The sequence below is a fragment of the Eurosta solidaginis genome, chromosome 1, assembly GCF_040869045.1.
Source record: "Eurosta solidaginis isolate ZX-2024a chromosome 1, ASM4086904v1, whole genome shotgun sequence".
Taxonomy (NCBI): Eukaryota; Metazoa; Arthropoda; class Insecta; order Diptera; family Tephritidae; genus Eurosta; species Eurosta solidaginis.
In genome coordinates this window covers 36,437,501-36,453,258 of record NC_090319.1, presented here as the reverse complement: position 1 = coordinate 36,453,258, position 15,758 = coordinate 36,437,501, and the positions used below count along the sequence as shown (strand labels likewise).

Genomic DNA, 15,758 nt, shown 5'->3' with positions numbered 1-15,758 from the left:
TGGGCCAGGGGTGACTCCAGAATGTTTGTACGATATGGGTATCAAACGAAAGGTGTTACTGAGCATTTTAATAGGGAGTGGGCATTAGGTCTATAGGTGGACGCCTTTTCGAGATATCGCCATTAGGGTGGGCCAGGGGTGACTCTAGAATGTGTTTGTACGATATGGATATCAAATTAAAGGTATTAATGAGGGTTTTAAAAGCGAGTGGCCCTTAGATGTATATGTGAAGGCGTTCTCGGGATATCGACCAAAATGTGGACCAGGTGATCCAGAAAATCATCTGTCGGGTACTGCTAATTTATTTATATATGGAATACCACTAACAGTATTCCTGCCAAGATTCCAAGGGCTGTTGATTTCGCCTTGTAGAACTTTTTCATTTTCTTCTACTTAATATGGTAGGTGTCACACCCATTTTACAAAGTTTTTTCCAAAGTTATATTTTGCGTCAATAAACCAATCCAGTTACAATGTTTCATCCCTTTTTTCGTATTTGGTATAGAATTATGGCATTTTTTTATTTTTCGTAATTTTCGATATCGATAAAGTGGGCGTGGTTATGGTCGGATTTCGGCCATTTTTTATATCGAGATAAAGTGAGTTCAGATAAGTACGTGTGCTAAGTTTAGTAAAGATATATCGATTTTTGCTCAAGTTATTGTGTTAACGGCCGAGCGGAAGGACAGACGGTGGACTGTGTATAAAAACTGGGCGTGGCTTCAACCGATTTCGCCCTTTTTCACAGGAAACAGTTATCGTCCTAGGAGCCAAGCCTCTACCAAATTTCACAAGGATTGGTTAATTTTTGTTCGACTTATGGAATTAAAAGCATCCTAGACAAATTAAATGAAAAAGGGCGGAGCCACGCCCATTTTGAAATTTTCTTTTATTTTTGTAATTTGTTGCAGCACATTATTACTGGAGTTACTTATATGCTGTAAAGATATTAACTCTTCTTTTAAAATTTGAATTTAAAAAAAATTTTTTTTAAAAAGTGGGCGTGGTCGTTCTCCGATTTTTCTAATTTTTATTAAGCAGACATAAAGTAATAAGGTTTATGTTCCTGCCAAATTTCATCATGATATCTTTAACGACTGCCAAATTACAGCTTGCAAAACTTCTAAATTACCTTCATTTAAAAGTGGGCGGTGCCACGCCCAATGGCCAAAATTTTACTAGTTTTCTATTCTGCGTCATAAGCTCAACTCACCTACCAAGTTTCATCGCTTAATGCGTATTTGGTAATGAATTATCGCACTTTTTTGATTTTTCGAAATTTTCGATATCGAAAAATTGGGCGTGGTTATTGTCCGATATCGTTCATTTTAAATAGCGATCTGAGATGAGTGCCCAGGAACATATATACCAAATTTCATGAAGCTACCTCAAAATTTACTCAAGTTATCGTGTTAACGGACAGACGGACGGACGGACGGACGACTGTGTATAAAAACTGGGCGTGGCATCAACCGATTTCGCCCATTTTCACAGAAAACAGCTAACGTCGTAAAATCTACTCCCCTACCAAATTTCAAAAGGATTGGTTAATTTTTGTTCGACTTATGGCGTTAAAAATATCCTAGACAAATTAAATGAAAAAGGGCGGAGCCATGCCCATTTTGAAATTTTCTTTTATTTTTGTATTTTGTTGCACCATATCATTACTGGAGTTGAATGTTGACATAATTTACTTATATACTGTAAAGATATTAAATTTTTTGTAAAAATTTTACTTTAAAAAAAAATTTTTTTTAAAAGTGGGCGTGGTCCTTCCCCGATTTTGCTAATTTTTATTAAGCGTACATATAGTAATAGTAGTAATGTTCCTGACAAATTTCATCATGATATCTTCAACGACTGCCAAATTACATCTTGCAAAAGTTTTAAATTACCTTCTTTTAAAAGTGGGCGGTGCCACGCCCATTGTCCAAAATTTTACTAATTTTCTATTCTGCGTCATAAGTTCAACTCATCTACCAAGTTTCGTCGCTTTATCGGTCTTTTGTAATGAATTATCGCACTTTTTCGGTTTTTCGAAATTTTCGATATCGAAAAAGTGGGCGTGGTTATAGTCCGATATCGTTCATTTTAAATAGCGATCTGAGATAAGTGCTCAGGAACCTACATACCAAATTTCATCAAGATACCTCAAAATTTACTCAAGTTATCGTGTTAACGGACGGACGGACGGACATGGCTCAATCAAATTTTTTTTCGATCCTGATTATTTTGATATATGGAAGTCTATATCTATCTCGATTCCTTTATATATGTACAACCAACCGTTATCCAATCAAACTTAATATACTCTGTGAGCTCTGCTCAACTGAGTATAAAAAGTAAAATAAATAAAAAAGTAAAATCAATAATTTAAGAAAATGCGTGTACACATTTCAAAGGCAGCAAAAGATAACACTGAGCCACAAATGAAAACATAAGAATTACGCAATGGATTTCATTTAGAATTGTTGGTCTGTCATGGAGCCACAGAACACTAGACTGTCTAGAGTTCATTTTGTACTCAAGTATTTAGTAGCATAAAGGGGCCTTCTCTACAACAAGACCAGCATAATTTTTGTGTAACACCCTGTAATCAAACATATTTTTCAGGTTTTATTCACGCTTTATGAATAAAAACAAAAAAAGGCTCAGCGTAAATTGAATGTAAATTTCTTTTTCGGGCATGAAACGATTTTATTTGTTTTGCGGCTAAAAAGCACAAATGAGCCGACAAAACAAAATATTACCTCACATATGTTAGATAACAAAACAAAACAAAACAGAAAACCACACTCCGCAATAGATACCTATAATTTTTTTTTACAGCAGTTGCTGGTTATCATTTAAATGTTTGAATAATAAATATTGAAAGTAAATTAAAAGGCTGATTTGTATGTTGGCTGGACCACTAAATGTTGATTTGGCGTTTCACCGTTTTGGCCGCCCAGCAATAAGTGATTTCAGTGAAAAAAGTTAAAAAATCAAAACATGCAATGCCAACCAACCAAACTACATTAAATGAGATATTTCAATTGAAAAAGAGTTACATATAGAGGTACATCTGTATGTGCCTGTGTGTGTGTGTAGTACTTGAAATCACTGAATTCACTGCAAATATCTTTCTTTTGCTGTTTCTCACTTTTATCAGCACAACCAATAAGAAAACAAAAAAATTATTTTCAAAAGGTGAAAACACATTTCATGTGTATTCCACATAAAAGCGTATGAATGAAGATAAATTTTCGGTAAGGACGTGACTCTTTTGGAATGGTAATTTACAAAATATTTTTAAGACTTCTTTCTTGAGCAATTTAAACATTTATTACGTTTATTTATCACTCTCACACGTTTTTGAGCTAAAAAGTTTGACAAGCATGAAGTTTTTAATAAAAACAAACAGCTGCATGTAAATAATTGCCTCAGAGTATAATTATTGACAAATTTGGACGGATGTGTGGTATTTTTGGTTAGTTTCGTGCTATTTTAATAAAATTGTAATAAAAATATATTTCATTCTGTAAAAAAAATGTGTGGGTTAAATCTTCAAAGTTTTGTTTGGGCAGTAGTCCAACCTGTGACTTTGTTTCTGTTTTGAAAACTTAATTAATAACTAAAATTGTGAGTAATTATTTATATTTCATATTGAGCACCTTGAATATTGCACTTGTCTGCTATCCTTCCCCGTTTATTTTATTTTTTTTTTTATTTTCGTTTTAATTATTATTTTATACTGTTTTTTCGTATTATAATTTACATTTTTTTCTGTTTTTTTCTTTTCACCTTTTTATTTTTATCTATGTCCTTTCTTTTATGTATGTTTATTTACTTTTATTTGTCTTTGACTTTCATAAAATTTAGGGTTGATACTTATTATTCCTTTGCTTTTATTTATTATTTTTTAACTCAAATTTTTTTGTTTTATTTTATTTTTTGTTTTATCCTCAATTTATTTTTTTGTTTTTCCTCTTTGTGTTTTTTTCTCATATAACTAAATTTTTTCTTAAACGACTTTATTTTAGCATTCAATTTAATTTTCTTATTTTCTTATTTCTTCCTATTATTTGATTTTTAATAAAATTAATTTTTTTGGAATTTTTGATTTTTAATAAAATATTTTTTTTTTTTTTGGAATTTTTGATTTATTTCCTTAGCTTTAAATTTTTTATACTTTTATCTTTTTATTTCATACTCACTTCTCAATATTTGAATTATTAGTTTATATTTCTTTATTATTACATGAAATTAAGATTTTTTTTTTTGCTTAAAGTTTTCATTAAAGTATGTACATATATAAAATTATTTGTTTGTATCACAAAATAATTAATTCAAATTTTTCTAAAATCAATATTTTTTATTTGTTAAAATTCTTACTCAATTTTTTAGTTTTATTTCAAGTTATACTTATTTGTATCCTGATTTAATTTATTTTTATGTTTTTATTTTATTTTATTTTTTTTTATTTTTTTTGAGGTATGCTTAATGAGTTTGAGGCTGTATTAAAACTGCAATGTTTTACTTTTTTTAATATAATGTATTTGGTCGATATTTCGATTCAGGATTGCATAGATATGCTTGATCGACTGCATCACGCCAATATTATACTTTAAAAAAAGTAAGACATTGCGGTTTTAATCTTTTGTATGGCCTCAAGCTAATTAAACATACCTCATCAACTCAAATTAGGCTCTTAAGTTCTAAATTTGTTTTTCTTTTCTTTGAATGTTTATTGCGTTACGTTTATTTTTGTTTTCAGTTATATACATTTTGTAATTTTTTTAGTTTTTTGGGAATGACAAAATAATCATATAATTTTATCTTTTTATCAATAATTTTTTTTTTCAATTATTACACTTTTAGTCGTTTTATTTTCATATTTTATTATTCCATTTTTTTATTTTAACTTTTTTTTTATTTACCCCATTTTTTTGTTTTGTTAAATTGTGTTTATTATATTTTTCTATCATATTTTACTCCTTATATTATATACATTTTTTTGTTTATGTTATAATATTTTGATTCATCATTTTATTTATTATGGTTTTTTGGGTGTTTTTTTTTTAAGCTTCAAAATTTTCTCTGCTTGCTTGGAAAAAAATTTTAAACAAAAAAAATTAAGCGAGCAGTTTAATTTGTTATTGCTTTTGAATTGAAATTCTGAAGTTTTAGAAAAAAGACGCCCGTTAAAACAAGTTGAAATATGTCGTCATTCAAATATTTTGTTTATTTTTTGTTAATTTTGTTGTTGTTTTTTAAACTTTGCTCTTTTATTTTTTTAAATACATATTATTTTTTTTTAAATTTATTTTGCATATTTACTTATATTGTTTTTATTTAAATTGTAAATATTTTTTTTTAATTGCCTCGTTTGTCTTTTATTTTTCTTTTTAACATTTGTATAAAATTTTTTCTACAGTTTACTTTCTTAAATAAATTATCTTTTCTTCTCTTACTTTTTTGTGCATTATTTTAAATATTTTGATATCATAGCTTTTATAGAAGTTTTTTTTGTTCGATAATTAGTGAACAAAATCCTAAAAACAAATAATTTTTTGTTCGTTTATTTATTTTAACATCTTTTTATTTCATTTATGTAATTTTTTTTTATTTTCTTCCTTTAAAGTTCTGTTTATTCAAATTTTTTAATTTATTTTTAAAAAAGTTAAAAAAATTTTGTGTGAAAATTGGCTTCAATACCTCTGCGAATTCGTACAACTACAAAATATATACATATACATTACAAATATAAAATATCTCAAAAGTTTAGTAGCAGCAAGTTGCATAACATATAAAAATAATAAAAAACAAAAATAAAAAATGTGTAGCAACAACACAAACCTTTCGCTAAGTTCCACTTTTTCCTCAGAACGTTCCAAATCTTGTTCCATAAGAACTAATTTTCTGGCAACCTTTTATATTCATAAGGTTATTTCCATTTGCGACAGTTAGGAGCAGCACAGCGAATGACATAACAGGCAAAACACAATAAAACATAGGGTGTTTGGTTATGAGCGAGCAATGTTTTGTCAGTGTCAAAACAAAGGCAATGGGCGAGCGAGCGAACGAATAGTGTTATTCGTTTGTTAGAAACATTTCGTTTGCGATTTTAGTTTGCAGTATGTTAGCATTTAACGATAGTAATTGGAATTAGGAAAATAAAAAAATACAATTAGCATTTGTTTGATATGAAAAATTGTGTATTGTGATTTATGAATTATGAAAAATGTGAATTTATGTAAGAATTTAAAAAGTTTGAAAGTGCACGCCTAAAAATGTGTCTATACAACTATTTTTTTTTTATATGATGAAGTGTTTGTGGGACTTGTGTATAATTTTTATTTTTAATTTCTATTTACAGTCAAAAAAGAGGGGCATGCATTGCAAAATTTTTTAAATCATTTTTAATAAAAAACATACAATTATTCACATTTTTCCAATTCATTCCATGTTCAACTCTAACTAGCTAGCTAACATTGGCATTCAGTCAAAATTCAAAAAATAAACATATAGAATAAATAAAAAACTTAAAAAAATATATATATAAAGGGACACATTAAATACAAACAAAAAATAAACATAAAAACGAGTAAAATGCAAAATTTTTTAGGTTGGGTTTCTGCGGTTGTGTGAGTTAGTCGCTTACACAAAAAATAAACAGCTTTTCAAAGTATACATAAATATATAAATTTTCGTATCACTTAAAACTAAATTTACAAAATTCCATATTTTTGTTTTAGGTATATAAATATAAATATTTTTAACAAAATACAAATTGCATTTGCAGACGAAATAAGCAAAATCGGTTAAAAAAAAAATATAAAAAAAAAAAATAGAATACTAACAACAAACAAATTGTTAGTGCTCCCATCTCTATTGCCAGACGGTAGAGCAAAATTGACGGATTGCATTTGTTTTGCCATAAAAAAAAACATACTTTTCTCCTTGTTCGGCGCGTTCCTCAGCACGTTCCAAATCAGCTTCAACCATGGCCAATTTACGGGCAACCTTTTGTATTTCAAGAATTCATATTGTGTTCAATTCAGTTTCGTATTATAGTATTGATTGTTGTTTTGGAAATTTTGGGAAAATTGAGATACAAAATATAAACATATATAAGTACATATTTTTATTTTATTTTTTAAACAAGCTTTTTGCGCAGGAAATGCGGGAGCAGACGCGAAACACATATGAATACTTCCGGCATTGGGTTCACAAAATATTAGAGGAACTTTTGAAATTTGGGAGTTAGTACTTTTTTTTTTTTTACGTAGTGTATAATAAACTTTGTTTTATAAATAAAACTTGTGCGCTTTTTTGTTGTATACATAATTGTTAAGGATTGCACTCTTTTTTGAATTGCTATTTATATGATTGCAATCACAAGTGATTCCATTAATTTTTCGTTAGTCATGACTAATTAATCGCATGATTATTATTATTTTGCGTTAGTCATGACTAAGTTTATCAAAATATTTTACTATTTCACTATTAAACTGAATTATTTAATAATGAATATTTGGAGTTTTTTATGACTGGCTTTGCCCTTTGGCATCAACAGTTCGGTATATACTCACTGATAAAAGATATATATATATATAGATTGCATTACAATTTTTACGAATGCACTAAATTGCATTGTTCGTCAAATTTCGTTTTTATAACTTATGTTACGCATCTACAGATTACTTTACTTTATAGTAAAAAAAAATGTCAAAAACTACAATTATTTCAGTAAATAAGACTAGAACTGATTTTAAGTCACATTGTTTCAATCTTTAGCAAAACGAGTGATATAATTTCTAATATTTTGTATTATATTAAAGATGGTCTTTGAATACTGAGCTAAATAGCATATTTCTTCATTTTATATATGGTTTTTATACGCCTTCCTCTCCCCCTGTATTTTGAACTGCGAAAATCTTTAAATCATTTATAATTACCATCACTAAGACTAACTAAACAGTGACTTAATGATATAATCATATTAAACAGAATATATGGGTATATTCATCAAGTTACTGTAAGAAGAGGGTAATTGGTCTATGTATGTCCGGTGTGGAAACGACTTCAGAATCAATTTTCCACTCGCTGAACTTGTACTGACATTTTCAGATGCGATTCATTTCAAAAAGGCTTGAGAGTGCTTAAGAAGGATACAATTTAAACAGACGGCTGCAAAATTGAGCTACTGTGTAGGAACAGAAGTTTTCTGTAGCAGTAAAAAATCTTACTGGCGTTCCATTTTTCTGATGCGGCTACACTTTTCCCTGCGAAAGTATTGGGACTCGAGAAAGACTTCAAAATTGTTAGAGAACTTGGCAGAACAAACAGCGCTGGCCCCAAAAATTCTAAGAATGTACTTGAACCAATTTTATCGCGGTCATCTAAGTTCCTGGAAACTGGAGTCTACCAACTAGCAAACACAAAAGTATAGAAATACGTCGTTGTTGAGGCAAACAGAGTTTGCCATTGACTGTCATAATGGGATCGGCAGATGCAAGAAACGCTTGCCTGGTATTGGAACTCTACGGTTAACTTTCACATAGTCGCTGGGTCATCATCATAATCAGTAATCGGTGCTAAGGCGAGTTTGCCTATTACTTAACAAATCACGCCAACTATCCCTTTTTTGCGTTAAATGACGCTAATTGGGAGCCGGAGCGTTTTCTTCCGTTCGGATAACATGACCTTGTTGGCGAAGCCTTTGGTATTTTGTTCGCTGCAGTATGTTCGATACACTTCATTGACATCACGGACGGAGCCATAAATCTTCTGGACCACTTTTCTATCGAATATTCCAAGGGTCATCACATTTGCTCTCCACACCATACATTATTCGGAGCCATACATCAAGGCGGGTATGATCAGGGACTTATATAGAGTCAAGAGGGAATTTAGTTTTCATTTGCCCACTCCGTCCAAGTTTGATTTTTAGAAAGACATTTGTTGTCACATTCTCGCACATTTTCACAGTGCGCATCATCGCAGAGACCTAGAATTTATTCGATACAATCCATTGTTGGAATATTGTAGCAATATCACAGAACTCACAAAGTTGCCTGTCACATTAATATCTATTTTAGAATCTTCTCAGTCCACCTCATCAGGGAATTCCTTACGGCGCAGAGAAGCCGCCTACGTACGACAATTCCATATAATCTTCGATTTTGGTACATTTGATTTTATGCTTTAAAGATTGGTATACTTCGGCTATGTCTATAGCACACACTCCTACTGCATGATTTCGGAAAGGGGTATGTCTATCTTATTTGCATAAAATTCGTACGAAAACCAGGTTCAACTACGTTTTCGATGCTTTCATGTAGATTATCGCGAACTAACTTGCACCTGTTCCATGCTCTATTCATTCTTTGTGGGCCACCTGTTTCTGAAATGATGACTTTGTTTCTCATTAGCCTACGCGGCACGTGTTCTCTGTGTGGTTTGCTCTCTAAAAGTGATTTTGAACTTACGCATACCTGTTAGGATTTAGTTAGTCGAGAGCATGACTTAAAGCCACTCTCCCAACCCTATTCCTATGGGAGCCATACAAATATTCCGTATAATTTTGAGCTTACGCATACCTTTAGGGATTTCGGTAAAGCATCGACACCTTCACTAAATGTTCAATCTCCCAACCCTAGGGGTGATCATTCTTCGAGCATAACAACTGCATTTCTTACGTACTCGCATTTCTTTGAATGTTTTTTACTATGGCAAAGCACTATTATCCAACAATTTAAAATTGACAGGTTTTCAGTTTCAAGATCTTCATGTATGGTCATTTTATTAAAATCCAGTTCAAATCAGATATGCTTAACTTCTTTTAGTGAGCGTTATTATCCTCGCTTTCAGTTTATAATTTTTGTTCCTCGAACGGATGACTCGCCGCTTACTCTTAAGTTTGATTTTTCCTCAAAAGATTCAGGCGCAGCTTCGATGCTAAAACCCCTCATCTTCAGTACTTTTAGTTCCTTCACTATATCTGAGATTGTCCCTCTGATACAGCGATATTATCCTCGTCGCCTAAGTAAAAGTAACATATGTTATCCAAAATATATCGCGTTGAGTTTCGGCTTCAACTGCGCTCTAAGGAATTGGGTGAAGTCTTTCATGTATAATAAGCTTTCTTTATAAGACGTTTAACTCCTAGCAACATTAACTCCCAACATTAAGAAGGGCCACATGAACTCCATATGCAGAGCTTGTTGTTGTTGTTGTTGTTGTAGCAGTGCTTCGCCTCATCCAATAGGTGTGACCATCACAAATTGTCATCAATATCCTCTAACGGGAGTCCAAGGAAACTTGTTGTTTCAACAGGGGTGGACTATTTTCTATGTCGAGGTTGATTGTGGATAGGTAAGAGTTTAACCTGTTACAGTATCCAGATCGAAGTTGAGCTAGAGTAACTCGCGTTTCCCTAGGGAGGGTGCGTTCTTCTCCTGCAAGTTTAGTGTATTGTTCTTTGAGTACAGGATTCACCGGGCAATTCCCGATATAGAGTTCCGGCGCCTGTTTGTGGAGTTCACTGAGGACCTGCTTGTGTTCGTCTTCGGTGCCGTGTTTCCTCATAATGCGGAGATGACTCCTTAAGCCCCTGGGCGGTGTTGGCTCATCAATCAGATGTATGTTGGGATGCCCAGGTTTCTGGGTATTCAACAGGAACTGTTTGGTTAGGATTGCATTTTTCTCCCTGATGGGGAGTATTCTCGCCTCATTATGTAGATGGTGTTCTGGGGACATAAGACAACCTGTGGCGGTTCTGAGGGCAGTATTTTGGCAGGCCTGTAGCTTCTTCCAGTGAGTAGTCTTTAGGATTGGCGACCATATCGGGGACGCGTAGCATGCAGTCGGCTGGCCAATTGCTTTGTAAGTGGTAATGAGCGTTTCTTTATCTTTTCCCCAAGTACTGCCAGCAAGAGATTTGAGGATTTTATTACGGCTCTGGATTTTCGGTACAATTGCGGCTGCATGCTTACCAAAATGTAGATCCTGATCGAACGTCGCACCCAAGATTTTGGGGTGTAAACAGTCGGTAGCGTAGTGCCATTGACATGCTTCCCAAGGCAGTAGGTTCTATGTACTGGATCGACTAGGGATTTTTCCCGACCAAGGACTGTCATTTCAGTGTAACCCCATAAGATAAGATCAGGATCTTTTTAGGTATTAAGTGGCCTAAACAGCAATGCCCGAAAGCTTCTTTTGTACAACAAATCGATGGAATCACGGGAAGTCCTTATGTCCTAAACTGGAGTAGGAAGGTTCCATATAAAAGAGCTTGCAAGGAATGCTTGTCAAGGTTAGCATGTATCTCTGACCGATCCATGTCGAGACTTAATACAAGTGATTGATTGAAGGGGCTTCTTGTGTTGTATAGCGAAAAGTTGAATTATGCTGTAATTTTTGGGGAGCTGTGATTTTTCAATAGCAGATATTTGTATACGTGTCTGTAAGAGTCGCGGCATAAATCGCAGGTTCAATTTGTAGAAGTCACAGTGATTTCTGCAAAGACCACGCTGCGATTAAACTGGATTTTTTCAAACTCATCATAATGTCACAGCCCCACTAACATTTGCCAACTCTAGTTATATGCCTTGATGTATATATAAATATCGTTTGCCTTTTAACGACTAAGGCCCGGTTTTTCAGTACAAGTTCAACTCAGTTTGTCAGTTAAACTACGCTTATACTTATTCTGCCGTTGTTCAGTCTATTTTAACTAATGTTTAAGCTGAGCTTAAGCGGCCGATCTGGCAGGGTTAAACTCTAGTTAACATATCGGTGATTTGCGTTCGTTGGAAATGGCGTCGAATATATCCAACAAGCATTTGGACTTGAGTACCATTAGAGCTCATGTTGATATCTAGGCATACTTCTAAAGTCTCAAGAGTTGTTTGTTGTAGCGTACTCAGCAAAAGAGGGATTTTTTTATAAAGCAGAAAATGCCATTACTTAAGTTGAAACAATTTAATTAACAACTTGTGGTTCTTTGACTGCACTCAAATGTAAGATTCCATACTACAGTATTTTCACGAAAATAAAATGAAATATATATAATTTAAAAAATAAATAAATGTGACGCGCTAACCTCCGAAGAGATTTTAGGCCGAGCTTCTCTTCAAATTTGCGTCGTGTTCCTTTTAATTTTTCCTATAAATTGGCGGGATGGGACCTACTTGTTTTATGCCGACTCCGAACGGCATCTGCAAGGCAGATAAGTTATCACTGAGAGCTTTTCATGGCAAAAATACAAACCGAGTGCTAGCCGAACAATGCCGAGGGGCAACCCCGCTTAGAAAAACTTTATACTAATTGAAAAACCTTGTTTCTAAAATTTTGATGTTGCTTTGCCCGGGGCGTGAATACAGGATCTTCGGTGTAGTAGGCGGAGCACGCTACCATCACACCACGGCGGCCGCCTATATAATTTATTTTTAATTACTTACGCATCATTACCGCTATCAACCAGGTGTATATTTCTCACAATAAACAGTTGTTGGTTTTGGTGGTACTACCTTGGTGATTTTTTCAACTCCACCTCAACTCGATATACCATGCAGGATATCAACTGGAGAATGTCCATTTGAGAACTGTACATTTCTCAAGCTCTCGAAATTAGGATATTAATTGGAATATATTAATGACGTTGGAGATCAACTCGAAAACTTTTAATTTTACAAAACTTCTCAAAGGTTGGATAGTGATTGGAGAATGAAATTGGATGTCAACTCGAGAACTATATGGTTTAAGAATAATTAAATAATGATGTTGGATATCACTTCCGGAACTATGTATGTACATATATATATAATTTCGCTGGAGAATTTTTTCCATGATTGTTGGGTAAACAAAATCCAGCTATTTCCGTTATGTATATATATAATTTCGCTGGAGAATTTTTTTCCATGATTGTTGGGTGAACAAAATCCAGCTGTTTCCGTATCTACAAATTATCTAGATAATAAAAAAACCAATGTTGCCGCACAAAAAAGCATACCCCAAAGACGGCCTTAAACTGTGGCTGAAAAACTGCTCAGTAGTTTAACTGGAGTTTAAATTTGACTAGAGTTTAAGCAAACTTAGTTTAAGCTTAGTTTAACCAACTACTGAAAAACCAGGCCTAAATGGTTAAGGGAGTATTGGGCAAATGTCATCAACATGAATGAAGTAAGCATCCATCAACGAGTTGGAGGATACAAATTGGGGAGCAGAGGTGAAAGGACTCCATCCGGCTGTATACTTTTTCTAAAATATATTTGGTCTCAAAATGCGATTAGTGATTAAAAGCCAACAAGATAAGCCACAGTTCAGCTATCAATTTCCCTATGGAGCTCTCAGCGTCCGGTAAATGCGCCGTGACTTCCTGTCTTGAAGGTTTTTAATAAGCGAAGCGACACTTATATTACAGGGTTGGGTCTTGATTTAGGCAAGGCGCAAGTAATATGTATTATACGGAACCAATGAGGCTAGAAGTACCTTCGTTATTCGGAGGAGATGTGTACAATTGACAGCAGCCGCAAAAATATTAATGCAATTCACAAAATGTTAACCACTAATTCATAGCCTTTCCTTCTATATCAATACTTCATTTGCGTCTTCAAATATATTTATCAATGGAACAAAGCCATTATGGCATTTGATCCAGTAATCGCACCAAATATGGTAAAGTAGAGAAATTACAAATCAAATACGAATTCCAAGTTAACAGGTCGCTTTGTGCATACGCATAGCTCTATCATGCGCATTAGAGATTGGGTGTGAAAGAACGGGTTGCGAAGGAGAATTTTAATTTGACGTTATAAGTAGGATTTGGGGACCCGCTACACTGATCTGATAGACGTCGCAATTCTTCAAGTATTTGCTGACAGTTGCAGGGGGGAAATCTAGAAGCGCTAGTGGAAATCGGTCGATCGGTTATGAGCTATACATTACAAGCATTATGCCAAGCTTCAGGTTTCTGAGAACACCGTGCTATGAACTTCCACAATGCCGCAGACGTTATTTGTCTGGGTGAATGTATGACAGAATGCGATGGAAACTCCATGAGGCGTGTACCGACGGGCCACTGCGAAGTACCTTAATTTAGTTAGAGCACTTCATGCAGGCTGATTTCCCTCAAAAAGACGGGTATGAGTGTCGGTTGTTGGTGTATGTGGCTATACTCTGCGGTCTCTTGTGTACTGCCATAGTAGCGATACAAATTTCCGGACCAAATTACCCTTTTTTATTCCAAGATTAAAACACTCTTTTTCCGGCGACCCGTATGAAAAATGCTTGGAAATGAACCTGTCTTTTATAGAAACCCTCAAAACCCTTTGTAAGGCGACAGCTTATGGTGAATTGTTTTGCCGTTCGAGACGTAAAGACTTTTCCTCTGCGCTCTTCAATCTACATGCCGGAATAAATTGAACTCCTAACGATCAGGTCTAAGTCTTGATATACCCACGTGATGTGGACTACCGGTGCACATCATTTATGAAACCAGCTTGATATCATCCGATATCGCTGTGATCACACCCTATGGAAACTCCATGCTAGGTCCACCGATGAACTCGATGTCGATTTTTGCTGTTACGACAACAAGAACAAGATAAGCAGTAACGGGACAAAGAGTGAAATTTCGGGATGTGCGTCATCGGGATTTAATATTCACTCACGTGCTCATCTCCAATGTTCGTGGCCATTGCAAATATACTAAACAATCACACATTTTTCATGTACATATGCACAAAAGTAAGTGAATATGTAGATAAGTATGTATGTACATAAATATTTCGAAAAATTCAATCAACATGATTCATCAATACGAAGGGTACACGATGAAATCACTAAAAATTTTAAGAAACCCAATACAATCACCTTAATAAAGCAATCAAGAATCGAGTTTCAATGAAGTTTCGTTTTTTATATATGTATTTAAGAGTAACCCCATTTCACTGATGAGAAATGGTCTAATGGAAGATAACCCCATTTTAGGAGAGTAAAAATTAATTGGTTACGTAGAGGAGTAAAACGTTGGCGATTAACGGATACTTTGTTGTCGTCAGTGTTGGACGCTTATGACACATTTAAATAATCGGACTTCTCAGTATGAATAAGTGTCTTTCTTTCGGCGCAAAGCAAAGTAGCTTCCACGAGCAACCGGAAGAATTAAACAAGGGGTGCCACAGGATGGTGTCCCATCCCCCTTTTGTTTAACTTCTACATATCAAAGCTACCTTCGCCACCAGAAGGAGTTAGTATCGTTTCCTACGCCGATGACTGCATAATAATAGCCACAGGCCCAGGTCCACAGATCGATGAGCTTTGTAACAAAATAAACGGCTACCTCCCTGATCTCTCCAGTTTTTTCGCCACGCGAAACCTGGAATTATCACCAACTAAATCCTCCGCGACCTTATTTACAACATGGAAGTCTCAAATGTCGACCATTTTCAACACCCACGTCGATGGCACTACGCTACCGACTGTCCTACACCCCAAAATCTTGGGTGTGACGTTTGATCAGGATCTACATTTGGTGAGCATGCAGCCGCAATCGTACCGAAAATGCAGAGCATAATGGCAGTACTTGGAGAAAAGACAAAGAAACGCTCATTACCACTTACAAAGCAATTGGCCAGCCGATTGCATGCTACGCGTCCCCTATATGGTAGCCAAGCCTAAAAACTACTCACTGGAAGAAGCTACAGGACTGCCAAAATACTGCTCTCAGAACCGCCACGGGCTGTCTTCTTATGTCCCCAGAACACCATCAA

The 15,758-nt window shown here is 34.3% G+C and overlaps 1 protein-coding gene across 15 annotated transcripts in view; it reads right to left on the bottom strand.

Moving 5' to 3' along the window:
- Tm1 (tropomyosin 1) overlaps window positions 1–15,758 on the bottom strand; it is a 117,379-nt gene that overhangs the window by 30,181 nt on the left and 71,440 nt on the right. For 8 of the 15 annotated variants that reach the window (XM_067786689.1, XM_067786683.1, XM_067786598.1 and 5 more), the window contains one exon: window positions 5,839–5,909. In XM_067786689.1, coding sequence (XP_067642790.1) covers window positions 5,839–5,909 — 71 coding nt within the window. Of the gene's footprint in view, window positions 1–5,838; window positions 5,910–6,934; window positions 7,006–15,758 lie in introns of all 15 variants that reach the window. The other 7 variants (XM_067786675.1, XM_067786652.1, XM_067786631.1 and 4 more) reach the window with 1 other exon arrangement.